Source organism: Anas platyrhynchos, chromosome 1 (genome assembly GCF_047663525.1).
Source record: "Anas platyrhynchos isolate ZD024472 breed Pekin duck chromosome 1, IASCAAS_PekinDuck_T2T, whole genome shotgun sequence".
NCBI lineage: Eukaryota > Metazoa > Chordata > Aves > Anseriformes > Anatidae > Anas > Anas platyrhynchos.
The window spans coordinates 67,619,169-67,633,692 of record NC_092587.1 but is presented as its reverse complement, the minus strand read 5'-3'; the positions used below and the strand labels follow the sequence as shown (position 1 = coordinate 67,633,692).

Genomic DNA, 14,524 nt, shown 5'->3' with positions numbered 1-14,524 from the left:
AATGAGTCTTAGCACTGTGGTCAAAGTCAAGTAATGCTAAACAGCATTAAGGTTTCCTTTATTTACAAGTCACTTTTTATAGGAGTCATAGACACATGTGACTTACTCTAAATATTTAATATTTTAGCAATTCTCAGTCATGTGCCTGGTCTTACTGAAGCAAAAAGAGCTAGGTCTAGATCTTTAGCAGTTCCCATCTGTGAAATGGAAGAATTTTAGATGAGAAAAAAACTGCCACTAGGAGCTACATGGATAGAATGGAAACCAAGTCTCAGTTTCAGGGGAGGCAAGTGCCATTGCCAATCCCAATGCCACAGCAGGGCAGCAGAGCTGGGAGGAAGCTGCTGAGAGTTTGAAGTATGTGCTGCTGCTGCATGACATGAGATTTACAAGCAACACCTACCCCAGCAGTTTCCTGCACCTCTATCTCCAACAAAGGCCCCTGGTTTCAAGGGGATTAGGCTAGATGTCAGTTTACCAGATGACTCATGCTAAATACCAGTAGGATTATTTCCCAGTCAATGCATCAATTTATTCCCTCTCCCCCTTTATATTAAATAAAAAAAAAAAAAAAGTAATTCATCATATGAACTAAACTTACATCTGCTTCTATGCCTTGCACAACAAGTGCAGGATTCAGGGGAAGTCGACAAACCTTTACCTCCTGGAAGAACTGCTGAAGTCTGCTGAGTTCCATCTTTAACACCTCCTGCAACATGTGAATCATTATGGCAGCATGAAAGAATATAACACAAGTTTTTAAACTGTCGACTGTCTTGTTATATTTTAATTAAACATAACATTTTAATTAAAACTTACACAAGCAGATATTGATATCACAAGGAGGAGAGGTTTTAAACTAAAATATGGGAGATTTAGATTAGAGGTTAGGAGGAAATGCTTCACTCAGAGGGTGGTGAGGCCCTGGAGCAGGTTGCCCAGAGAAGCTGTGGATGCCCCATCCCTGGAAGTGTTCAAGGCTGGCTTGGAGCCCTGGGCAACCTGATCCAGTGGGTGGCATCCCTACCCATGGCAGGAGGGTTAGAAGCAGATGATCTCTGAGGACCCTTCCAACCTGAGTTGTTCTATGATTCTGATTCCAATTCTGATTCCAATTCCAATTTCTAGTACACGGAACTAATAGTATCCATGTAATCTTATAACAGCTAATAAGGTTACACTGAGGTACAGTTATTAAAAATAAAAACTGTAATTTTATTCCACCTTAATGCTTTTACTACCTAGGTGCTCTACCAGTTCATGCTGTTATGTAGGTTCAGATTCAGAGCCCTTTACTAGGGTATCCACCAGTGCTGCTGCACCTCATGTATTTTTTGCCTTTTTGGACTTTACAATTTGTTGCCTGAACACTGTGATCTCCCTCACATAACAGTAGGTGTGTTAACTGCAAGTGTCACAGCAACCACTACAGCCTTGCGATTAATCTTTATCATTTGAAATATACATCAGTAATGTATAATGCATCACTACTATTTATATTTCTTTACATGGATTTTTCCCTTTGCAAATAGATATTTTTTCTTTTTACTTCCATGTTTGCTTTTCTGCTTTTAGTAGCAATACAGAGTATTCTGAAAAATCCTTTGAAAATCTTTGAATCCTTAACAAGGCAATAAGAATTCATAACTTTCATGATAACTAGCAGTGGCAGGAATATTTTTATCTGGCTTTCTGGATTGCCTCACTAAGATCTCAGCAAGAAAGTGTTTTACACATCAGGTATGTAACAACAGCTGTTTTAGAAAATTAACACATTTGAATTGGAAATGTACCTATGCAATATGAAAACTGTACTCACCGTAGAAGACTACAAGCCTTCTACTGACAAGAATTCTGGTGTATTTGAGATATTAAGTACAGGCCACTTTGATTGTCACCTTTAAGAAATAAGAATGTTCAATGTCTCAATGACAACTTTCAGCAAAGTTTTCAAAAAACACTGCACCTCCACAGGAGACATATTTTGGGATGAGATGTTGAATGTGAGTCCTTTCAGTTCAAAGTTACCCAGGTTTGTTGTCATTGTTTCTGACCTCGTCCAAATCTAGGAAACTATGGATGAAAGAATTTAAATGGTTTAAAAGAACTGTTGATCTCTAGAGCATTAATGGTAAGAGAATGCCCATTAAAAATGTGTATTTTCCTTGTTTTTATACCTGTCCAAAATTTTAAAAATTTTAGTCAAATCTTAGGTTTATCTAAATAAAGGGCACTATAGGCAAGAGGTGCCACTTGGGAAAAAGTAAAATTACCTTGAAAACTTTAGATGGAAGGGGAATTTTTTTATTATTATTTGTATTTTGTATAACAAACCTTTCTTTTTTGGTCACTGGCAGCTTTTACTTTTTCAGCGATGTCTTCCAAAATTCTAAGAAGTTTCCCCTCCTTAGAAAACTCATTGTTCAGGGCTTTTCCAGCAGAGAATTGGAAAGCAGCCAGTAGTTTCCGATACCAGATTTTGAAATGAATTTCATTCTGTGCATTCTTCAACAGCCTGAAGGGAGGAGGAGGAAAAAAAAAAACACAAACGAAATCTGTGTATCTAAATCTGATTTTTATTTTATATCACTTCTAGCAGGAACAGTAAATGCACTCCAGACTAATCTGTATTTGGTGACTTTGTGCAGCTTAGCAACAGAGAATGAAAAAAAAAAAAGTTTATTTGCTGGCAGTACTCAGATCCCAGAACTAATGAGATTTCAAATGTTTTGAATCAATAGGAACCTGCCATTTCTTACTGTCTATACTGCAGTGCTTATATTGCTCCTCTTTTCTGCAAGGAAATTTTACAAAGTGAAAACATGTTTTTTTGTTTGTTTGTATTTTTGAAGTCCAGTTTTAAGTGTATATTCCTAACTTTTTTTTTTTTCTTCGGCCAGTACACTTACACAATCAAAGATATCTTTCAGCAAGGAGGTGCATTTAAAGACCATTTTAGTTTCAGCAGTATCATCAGTTCCAGAAGCTTTCACTATTTTAAGTTGAGGAGACATTTCTGAAACTGGAAATACTTCTGAGAAGAGTGAAATGAGACCACTTTATTCCTTTTTTTTACTGATAGGTGTTGGTCTAGAGTAAAAATTCAGCTTTGAGTTTTACTGAAGTTTGTCAAAGCTTTGGAACTGGAGTTATTCCCTAAATAAAAGTCAGATGTAAAACCAAAAACATACTTATTTTTCCATAGATTTACCATGCAGTACTCTCTAATTATAAGTTCATTTGGGCCAGTAAAGCTGTGGGGTTTAGGTTTTCGTAGTTAATTTACTTGATCACTGGGGATTTTTTTCTTGATGAGGTCCAGAGTTTTTGTACACCTTTAATTTATTTTCGTAAGCATAGATAGAATCACCAACTTCATATTGCCACTAACATCTTGCCCATTACCTGGGATTTTCATTCCCTAAGGGACTGATGGACTGCTGTCCATTGTTGTTGCTGTTGTTTGTTTATATTTCTGAACATCCCTCCCTACAACTTCAATCTTAAGAAATTAATTGAATCCAAACCTTAAATTTCTTATAAATGCCTGAATTTTAATGCAGTTTCTCTTAGCTGATGAGGTTACTCAAACCTAACAAATAATTCTAGTTTTCACAGGACAGAAATTAGAGAAGTTGACTTTATAGCACATCACATATGACTATGTCACATAACAAAAAGTAGGCACATGATATATCAAGCACTGATATTTAAAGGTAAAAAAAATATAATGACGATAGACTCTGACTTCTACAAATCATTTATAAGGCATTAAAATATGATGACCACAGCTCATCCATCTTTTGGTAATGAGGGATTCCTATCACTTTTCATAAGGCAATGATCCTTCTAGGTCCTCTTTTCCTATATAACTCAGTGCAGAATATTATCACCTACTGGTCTCTGAAAAGCATTTCCTGTTACGCAGAAACTGTGAATGTCTAAGGGTTTGGTAAGTACTGAAAATCTCAAAAGTATGTATGGTGTTTCTGTCAGAAAAGCTTACACATGAAAATGAAGAGGTATCAACAAGTTTATCAACAGCACTCTACAGGGGAGATTAAATGACATTTCTTTCTGTAGTTTGGTAAAAATAGATAATTACTTTTTGTATCATCAAAAAAATAAAATAAAATTGTCTTTGCAGTGCCTGGTGGAAGGGAAACCCCAGCACAGAGACAGCTGTCATACCCTGAACCCTCCACATACAAGAATATAGCTGAGAGCACAATCATATATGGTGGCTGATAAACTAATTCCTCCAGATTTCTAGAGCATTAAGACCAAGTTTCCACGGAATTCTTTTGTGTTTTTGCTTAAATGTAGATAGATACCTTGTGCCATTTTAGCTACCTTAGAAAATCCCATTTGTCCTCCAGTTGCTGCCTTGGAAAGGTATGGGTACACTGGAGGCAATATCTCGTATGTGCCAAACCCATGCAGATGTCTCAGACACCTTATGCTGTGTAAAATGGCCTAAATTTGGGCTACTGAATCCCACTCTGTAGTGGCCTTTTTAGGTCAGCTGTAGGCAGATAAAGTGATTTAAAATAAAAACATACTCTGTCCATTTCAACTGCAAGTTAGGAGCATGCTTGGTGATTATTTTGTGAAGAAAAACATTACTGGTTCACTCCAAACTATCAAACAGGCAGGAATTTTAGTTTACTGAAGCAGAGCCCAGCTTAGCCTCAGTCTAGATAAACAGCTTGCATTTCCCTTGGAGCACAGGCAGAATTAATTTGTTCATTTCTGCCCCACAAAAACAAATGCAGGCGCACCTAAAAAAAGACTATATCACCGTGATCTATATTTTGAGTTGGCCAGATTACACCAGTGCAAAATCTCTGTACACAATACACTTGCATACTGAATCAGCTCCTGAACATTTAAGTCACATTTGTTCACCTAGTCCATTTTTCACAGTACATATTTATAGAATCCAGAGACACTACCTTTTCATGTTTGAGATATCCCTTTTATCCTCTCAGATATACAGAACACTAAAATGACTTTTATTTCCCTAAAATGAAAGAATTTCACATATAGGAAGCAAAACAGCAAAAGCAAAACGCTTTCCTATTTTAAACAGAGCTACTTACTCCTCACAGAAGGTGGAACAACCTAGCAGATACATTTTTTTTTTTTAAATTATTATTCTTACAGCTAATCATTCACATAAAATAAGCTTGGATGAATTCTAGTACATACACATGATTTATAAATGTATTTTCAACCTGAGGGAAGACTATAAGCCAGATTCAGATAGCTTGTGCAAAAGGTGTACATGAGGACAGAGGATGGATAGAGACTGAATCCTGTCAGATGAGCTTCTCGAGCTCAAGCCATGTGGGAAGTTGAAGCAGCCATAGTGATCTCTGTTAAAATCCACTTCCTGCCAGCTGCAGTCTGACACACACTCTGCAGGCTGAACCCACATGGCAGCTTTTGACAGTCCACGTGCTTCCCCAGCAACCTCATGAGGGACTTGGCCTCAGTACTCTGCACTCAAAGTACGTCTGGTGACTACAGTACAGGCAGTGCAACTCCCTTCTGCCTGCCCGTTAGGGTAGGTACTCTTTTAAAAGCATGTAGACCTCAATTTGTAAAATGATTTGAATTAAGTGGGTCTGACTTTTATATCCATTTCATAAACGTAAGTCCCAAGGAGGATACGAAGGCCAGCTGTTAATGTGATGACTCATTATAGGCTTTGCTGAAATGTTTACTCAACAACTGAACAAATATGCAGTTGTAATTCTGTCGTCCCAGTTTTCTGGCCCACACATCTTCACCCTGTCATTGCAAAAGCTCAGCACAGATAGGGAAGTCTGCAACTTCTGAGGTCACAGGATGGAGAAATACTCAAGACAGTAATGAAATTTTCTAGTTAGGACTTGACGCCTAGCTGTGACAGAGGAAGACTACATCAGAATGATTTAAAACTCAAGGCTGCCAATAAGGAAATAGGTAAAGCTTTTATTATTTTTATTATTTTTTTTTTCATGACAATTTTCACAGCATTCTGCAATACAGAACTCAATATAAAATCCTGCTTTATGCCAGGCCTAGACATAGGATCTTGCTCCTAACAACAGAGAAGCAACCCTCACTCTTCAGGGTTCTGACTTGAGACAAGTGCCTTTGCTCTCACCAAGGCCAGGGGAATTCAGATGTATTGTCCAGAGGCCACTTTCTGGGAAACAGCATAATGGGTCTGGAAACAAAATGATGCTGACTTGAGAGCTAGCAATGAAGCCATCTAGACTGCTTACATTTAGCAGCAGTCAGAGGGTCCTGGGGTGCCCTGAGAGTTGCCCCTAACATTCTCCTGCAACCAACCGCTTCTCTTCCTCTCTGCATTCATCCATTCCACACCTGCAAGCTGGCTCAACCCACCTTTTATGGCACCTGAAACTGCAGAATTATGTATTTGTGTTTTCCAGGAAGAGAAAAATAGGAGTGCTGGAGAGATTTTTGCCACAGGGCAGAAAGGAAGGTGGGACTGAATCATGCTGAGTTGACTCCTGTGACAGAGAAGGAGAAACAATGCTACAACCAGCAGTTATGGAGAAAAGAGAAATGAAAAATAAAAATAATGAAAAAAAATAAGAAATAATAAAAAGGAGGGAAAGGAATAGGATGTTGTGGATCTTATTGTCAAAACGGGTGAGCTGGCCACATTCTCCTATTCTGCTGTGGGGAAAGGGGAAAGCTGGTGCCCTAATGGCTTTGCAGAAAACATAGACTGCTCTCTGGATTGGAGCTGGCAGACAAGTGAAAGAGCTCAGGCAACTCTGCTGCTTGAACATCTGGTCCTTGTCTCCTTCAGAAACAGGAGGATGATGAACCAGAGAGCAATGCATGACAGGACAGATTAGCTTGCAGACCATTACGCCACACTGTAGCAAGAGAAACACAAGATGCAGTGTCAAAGTTGGAGTATTGATTCTTGTTAATTCATGTTTCCAAGTGGTGTCTGGTATTACTACACAAAAGCTGTACTCTCCAGCACACACACTGCTCAGACTTTGCTCAAGGTGTTTTGAATTCAGAGAGATGCCATGAAAATGAGGTTCCTTAGGGTTTCATGGGCAGTGCTGAGGCCCTTATTGTCATTGGCCAACTTGTGGTAGACTTGACCAAGGAAGGCAATATGCTTTATTGTGGAAGTATATTTTATGATTTTTTTCTGTTTCACTTAGCAGGAGGCAGGAAAACCCACAGAGGGAGAGAACGTTAGTACAAGACTTTGCTCATTATAGCAATAGTTATTTTAAAATGTTTCTCTGCAGCCCTTTGAATCAAAGACTAGCACACAAACTTTCTCCACAGATGCACAACTTCCATGTCTAAGGTTTGCCATCCAACATGATTTTCATTAGACATCTTGCAATATTCCTAAATTCTCCTTACTGCTTTGTAGTTACATACAGGAATGGACCACACCTGCAGCATTTGAAGGATCTTTTCTTAGTTTTCTTATTTATCTCCCCAAGATTATATTGCACAATGTTTTTACTTCTCTACTAGTGATAACAGTAATAGTTCCTTTGATAGGGATATCAACATAGCAAATAGTACACAGACACTATGAATTCCAAATAATTCCAAATACCTTTAACAACTACCCATCATCCTCCATCCCCCTGCTCCCACAACTCCCCTATTCCTCTGCAGTATACAGCTAAGTGTACTGAATTCATCTTTGTCACTTGCTAGCTGGTCCTCTCAGGCATGACTTCTTCAGAAACAGCCAAACTCCAAGGCAGCAGAATGCCAAGCTGGCAAATATGACCGTGTCTTTTCCGATGACTTTGCCAGTGTCTAGGACAGATGATTGAACTTGCTGATGCTCTGAGGAACTTGTCTGTAGGATGGCAGCTATTGCTTTAGAGGACAGAAAAGAACATTGCACATATTGCAATGTAATCTCTGTTCCCAACTGCATTCACATCTGTGAGACGCGCACTCCTTCACTGGACAGCAAAATTTGATTTCATTTACCTTGGTGGAAAGCCTTAAGGTGGCTCTGTTCTCATGGTCCTTTATTATATAACAGAAATATACAGGCTACCTCCATTGACTTCCTTTAAAAATAGATACAGAATAATACCTGTCTTTTCTAACTAACCTCACATTTTAAGAAGCTTTGATTTAGATACTACAAGTCAGAAAAGAAAAAAACAGAAAACAACAGCACCATTCTGTGTATACCTATTGTGGTATGTAAATCAGCAAAGCTATAGATGTAAAAATGAACAACTGAGATGCAAAAATGCCTAACATATTGAGAACAATGCAATTTATGCAAGGAAGGCTGGAGAGCAAAGTCAAGAAGGCAAAAGAGTTAAAACCAGGATGGAAGGGTCATAGCACTTCTCCCAAATGACTGTGGAACCACACATTTTCCATAGCTTTACAGAAACACCTAACCTCTCATTGGTCATTCACTTGACTGGAAGGATCAAGATTGAAATCCCATTCACTCTCCCCTTCTTTGAACAAGTACAAAGCCAGAAAAAAGGGGGAGTTTACGAGAGAGCTGACAGAACACCAGCTCCTCTGCTGATCCTTCCTCCCTCCTTTGTTTTTATTCCAGAAAGATGAAAGATTACATTTTTTCAGGAGACTGAGTGAAGCATGGAGCCCTATTTTATCTGAGTCTTTCTAACCAAGTAAATCTTCCAGGATGGAAGAGAAGCATCTGTTTAGAGGCTTGTAGCACCAGTCCACTTTCGGCTCTTCACACCTCTCACACAAGCAACCTACAAGTCAGTCTCACCGGCTGCTTCTGACATTACAAAATTGCTTTTGTGGACAAGTTTTTCAAAGCACTACCCTTGAATAGAAAGTATTTCTTCTTAAAGTGAAATTTTATTTCAAAAAGCCGTAAGACACATTTGGTTTTGTCTTTCCAACTCATTTTTTATAATATAAAAATGAACAGATGTCTAACTTGTCAGTCTCCCTTAAACAACAACAACAACAAAAGTGGCAGACATTATAAGATATGCTCCTTACACTTGAGAAATATTTCTATGGGAGCCAAGGGACTAGCTGCCTTTATCTGCTAATCTTCTCTCAAAGATCTTCATGAAAAACGAAAAGAATTTGCATCCAGACAAATCACTTCATCCAGTAAATTCAATTGAGCATATTTCCCCTACTCCTGCTTTTCCCCTACTGCCTTAACTGTGGAATGCGTGTCCTGCTGACTCACAAAAAAAATTAGCAGATCAGTGAAAACAAAGGCTATGCTATGTGAGTAGGTTGCCAAATCCTGCTACGGCTGCATAGCAGACCAATGTTTTAGTTGATACATAATATAATTAGTTGCACACACTTCTGTATTGGGAAAATAAACTCCAGATAAAATTGGTTTTGTTTGAAGGAGAAAGAGCATTCACCTTCAAAATTAACCATATAAAGAATGAAAAGAATGAATAGGAGAGTATAATGGTGCACAGGTACCAGTTATCACTACCAGATAGTAGATGCTACCACTGTCTAATCTAGAAATGATTACTCTTAGAACATGTCTTCTGCAATTTGTTGAATGGACAAGTTAATGTCAATATATGTGCTACAAGAAATGTCTAGAAAAAAAGAAGTGGCAACAGTTTGTGTCTTTCTGATCCAGGGTATTAAAAAGAAAAAAAGAGTATTTTTATTAAAGGTTTTATTTTTATTTTTCTAGTCTGCTCCTCTGCTTTGAGTGGGGTCTGCAAGCACCAAAACCACTATATTTTAGTAACGCACTACCACGAACACAAGTACCTCCAGCGTAACAGAATGAGTGGCTGTTCCCCACATCTGTATACAAAGCATCAATCTAAAACACCAGAGATGAGAATGCCTTCATCCTGATGCGTCAGTAACAGCGAAAATGACTTTTTTAAGCTCAGGCTTGGAACTCTAGCTCTAACTGCTCTCAACTTTTAACAGAAAGAGTACCACTATCACAATAATGAGAATCAAAGAGAATGATTGGCCTTATTTTCCTAAAAGTGTGTTTGGAAAAAAAATAATAATAAGAAAATACATTTAATATCTGCAAGAAGATTAGAAATGGGACATATTATTTTCCATTTAATGAGAAATACAGCATTTAAGTCTGGCACTAAATCTGAGAAGTCTGGTTCCATCTTTGCCAGCACCCTCTACATATGGCTAGGTATGTTCTTGTCTGCGCATGTTTCAAATTTGCATTTTTTCCTCTGAACAAATGTGACATTATTGTCAGTTTGTCATGCAGTATCTTACTTACACCAGAACCAGCAGTTTGAGAGCTACAAATCAGGTATTGTTGTAATAGCTTAGAGTAAATTTGCAACAGAGAAACAAGCCATTCTTTCCAGACATTACAGAAATTGTATTCTTCCCAGTGGGTATATGCATTGGAAGCTTTCAACGAGTGGGATTAGATGGGATAATCACCACTAAAATAAGCAGACATAATGGCTTTAATGGAATGATGTCCAAATATGCCAGAAATTAACAGGATATATGAAAGTGACTAGGCTACTCTACCTTCAAACCATATAAATAAAATGCAAAATTAATCTAGATTCAATGGAATCACAGAAGGAGTTGCAAGGCATTGTACTGCAACTAAATTTAGGCCACAGTTATTATAGCAATACACAGAGGAGAATATGACAAATGTTTTTCTTCATGTTCCTATCATTTGGGTAGTTCATGTCTACCAAAATGGCTTTGGATAGCTTCTGTAGCTTCCTGTTAGCTTCACAGCTGGAACAACAACAACAACAACAAACTTGTAACACTATAAAACAAAATGTATGACACATAAATAATTCTGTATGGCTCTACATGCAGTGGGCAATCCAGATTTACTGCAAACTACAGCGTTAAACCTGAGTTACACTGAAACATTTTGGTTAACTTCCCTTTAAAATGCTGTAAGCACTTTTTTTTTTTTTTTTAATACATACCAATACAGAAGTAGCTTCAGGGATGAAACTAAAATTGTCTTTCTATAAGGTCATTATGGCCTTTGGCTGCTCATATAAGGAGCGGTACCAGATTATAGTCATACATTCTAAGCGAGATCTGTGCTTATAATCCTAGAGTTTTCAAATTACTGTTCTTATGACTCACCTTGTGCATGGGGAAGGAGGTACTTTTGTTGGGTGTGGGAGGAGGAGAGACGGATAGGGTAGGGTAGGGTAGGGTAGGGTAGGGTAGGATGAGAGTGACATAATTTTGCAAAAATTTGTCATTTCAAAAAATTTATTCTGCAGGGCAGAATGAGATTGGCTCTTGATTTTCCTATCCACTCTGCACTCACAAAAATTTCCTTTGTTTACCAATGTCTACAGTCAAACTTCGTTACCCTGCAAGTAGAGTCTTTCTCAGATTTTTACGTTATACTCAGATGTCAACAGCAGCAGAAGGATGGATGAGGTTTGATACAAGTACCTTGGGAGTTTACATAAGGCAGCATCACTTCTTGTTCTCTGGAAGAACCTGTCTGTAGATCCACTGTGTTTTAAGCACAGGTAATGCAGGTGCAAGTAGAACTAGGACCCTGATTCCACATTATTTCCTGTCTTGTCAGTCTCTCTGGGATCTTTGCTGTCATCTAGACGTCTCCACTGTAGCCGGTAGCCCTGCTTACTTCTTTTCCTGATATCTAACAAAGGGTATATTTTCAGATCATAGCTTACACAGCAATAGGAAGGAATAATGAGCCTTCAGCAGGTATTGCTGTATGTGTTTCAGTAATGATGGCACCTTAATGTAATAACAAGATTGCAGAAATTTGTTTAAAGTATTCCTCTCATATCATATGTAGTGTGCTTTCTGTAAGATGTCAAGTCTTCTACTTCTGGCAATTTGCCATGCAGCATCTCATTAGAGAAGCCTACTGAAAAGTACAGCTTTAGTAGTTGGACTAATGCTGCACAACAACAAAGGATGTGTGGATCAGATGTGTCTATCACAGCAACTTGCTACCTCTGTGCATGTGTGTGTGTGACTTTGTCAAAAGAATAACTCTGAGGGAACCTCCATACCTCAAATTAAATGGAATCATATGGTCCTTTACACATCAAAAATAACAAGGAAAAACTCATTTGTTAGCAGGGAACAGAGGACAGGATCAGATTTTTCTATGGGCGAGTCTCAATTATACTTGTTCATCCTTTCATGATTATGACTCCTCTAAGGGAGGAGTCTCTTCAGACTGCAGTTCTTATGCATAAGTACTCTGCAGTCTTCCTCAAACTAGGTTTGTCTCTACCATGTTTCATTTAATTAAGGCAGAGGAGACCACAAGGACCAGCTCTTCTCAGCTCATTTCTGTCACTGGTAGGATGAAAGAACAAATATTCATATTGCAGATAACAGTGTTTCTGTTATCTTCATATCCCTTTCTCTCTAGGTCACTGTTTCATCCTCTCTGGTCTACCTTGTCTTCCTCTTTCCTCAGTCTCTACTCATTTTACCCTCCCTGCTATATATAACATGTTTCTTTTGCAGGGGTAGGAAAGAAGGGCAGAGCAGACAAGGAAATATCTTTGGATTTCTTTTTTTAAATACTGATCTGGCTCTGATCTTCCTTCCATTTCACCACTTTATTACCACCAAATATTGGCTCTGTAAAACAAGAAGTGGGAATTTGAAGTTAAGCAGATACACCAGGGAAAGCTTGCTGTAAAATATTACCAAAAGAAAACTTTTTTTTTTTTTTTAATTGGCCCAAGGATATTTTCCTAGTCGACAGCTGGCTTAGTTGCCAGGAAAAATAGAAGAACTGGAGGGCAAGCACAGTATGAAAGTGAGGCATAGACCTACATGGAATTAGGTTGGCTTAGTTCTATGCTTGCTGAAATTCATCTCTCATTACAGAAAGCCTGATGTTGTTTCATTGTTGGGTAGTAGATGTTAAGTTTCATCTAGGTTTACAGGTCCGTTTTAGCTCTACTGAGACATGTTCAACTGGGGGACCAGACCTGAGTAACCATTTGAATAAGCTAAATTCCCGTTTAATAAACTCATAACTAAGACAACATTATTTCTTGATCTTTTACAATCTCACGGTTAAAATTCACAGATTTTTAATACCAGAAAAATGTAAAACAGATATAAAAATGAAAATCTGTCTTAAATTCCTGATTTTATTTGTTGTGTGACTTTGGACTTCTCTTATTTTTTTATGCTTTTTTTTTTTTTCCTTTTCAAAAAGAGAAAATGATTATTTATCTTCTCACAGGATGCTGTTTGTTTGCAAGCTGCTCTTATGCCACAGAGGCAAATTCTATGGTAAATAGGTGTGTTTAATAACATTGCCACCCCCTCTCTGTGTGGTACTCATATAGCCAGCATTTTTCAATCATAAAGAAGAAAACAGCAGCCCTGGTCTTTTTTTTTTTTTCCCACTCATGAGAAAAGCAGAACTAAGACTTATTTGCTGTGATGAAAAGTTTAGTTCTAGTTCCAAGATTCACAATCACATTTCTGGAAGTATTATTGCAGTAAGCAGGTGTCATATTTCCATATGTCCTGACTCAGGTAAAGAGTGGAGCGTGCTCTCCAGGGGCAGCTACTGCATTGCCAGAATAAATATAGATCAGCCATCTGACACAAAATGCTATTGGGACTTTGAAACTCACTGGCTCTGTTATAGGCATCTTCCTTGCATCAAACTGCTGTACTCCTGCTCAGTCCATGTAAGGGTGCAGCTGGACAGTAGACCAAGAGGCAGAAAATATAATTTTCCTCCCATCCCTCACCAGACACATGCTCACTCCTTTTTTATTGGTCAAATACCCCCAAATCAACCTCATTTCTCATTACATGCATTCTCTGCTGAGTGAGCAAAAATCTATGTGGCAAAAACTAACATGGATAAGTATCATATTATCAATACCAGCAAAGTAGTGTCAATACTCATAGGGTGGCCATCATGGACTACTCTAGCAGAGACAGGCAAATTACTATTTAAAGCTCCTGCAAGTGTCTGTTTAAAAAACTCCTGACGATAAAGCAGAGCAAGAACTGAAGACTTTGCTTGTGTCAGCTTTAAACCGATGCTAAAACTGATATTAAAATGGGCTATTATTCAACTGGCTTTCCATTTTCATACCATGACCAACCAATGTACTGAGAGACACACAACACAAAGCACTGACAATTGCAAGAATATTTGTCGTGATAGCTGCTTGAATTTGTTTTAACAAACTGCCCTATCAACAAAAACACATGCATGTTATCTCTGCATCATACAAGTCACTTAGAAGATGGCTAAGCAGCGCCTATGATGAAAATGAAAAGTTCAATTAATAAAAAATGCTTCTCCTGATAGAAATTGTCACACACGATAGAATTACATTATCAAGAAGGTTAAGCAGAAGAACAAACACTAACTTCTAATACCAGTTACAAAGACAGCTCAGACTCAGCAAAGGAAATGCTACAGGTCAAAGTAGAAGTAAGTTGAGTAAGGTAAGCAGAGTTTTATCAGCTATTGTTAAGTCAAGCCCTAAGCTGTGTTGAA

The 14,524-nt window shown here is 38.1% G+C and overlaps 1 protein-coding gene across 3 annotated transcripts in view; it reads right to left on the bottom strand.

The window, feature by feature from the left end:
- PIK3C2G (phosphatidylinositol-4-phosphate 3-kinase catalytic subunit type 2 gamma) overlaps positions 1-14,524 on the bottom strand; it is a 212,515-nt gene that overhangs the window by 83,782 nt on the left and 114,209 nt on the right. For all 3 annotated transcript variants that reach the window (XM_038172920.2, XM_038172918.2, XM_038172919.2), the window contains exons 19-20: positions 2,335-2,515; positions 602-709 (exon numbers count right to left, since the gene is read on the bottom strand). In XM_038172920.2, the coding sequence (XP_038028848.1) occupies positions 602-709; positions 2,335-2,515 (289 nt within the window). The remainder of the gene's footprint in view (positions 1-601; positions 710-2,334; positions 2,516-14,524) is intronic.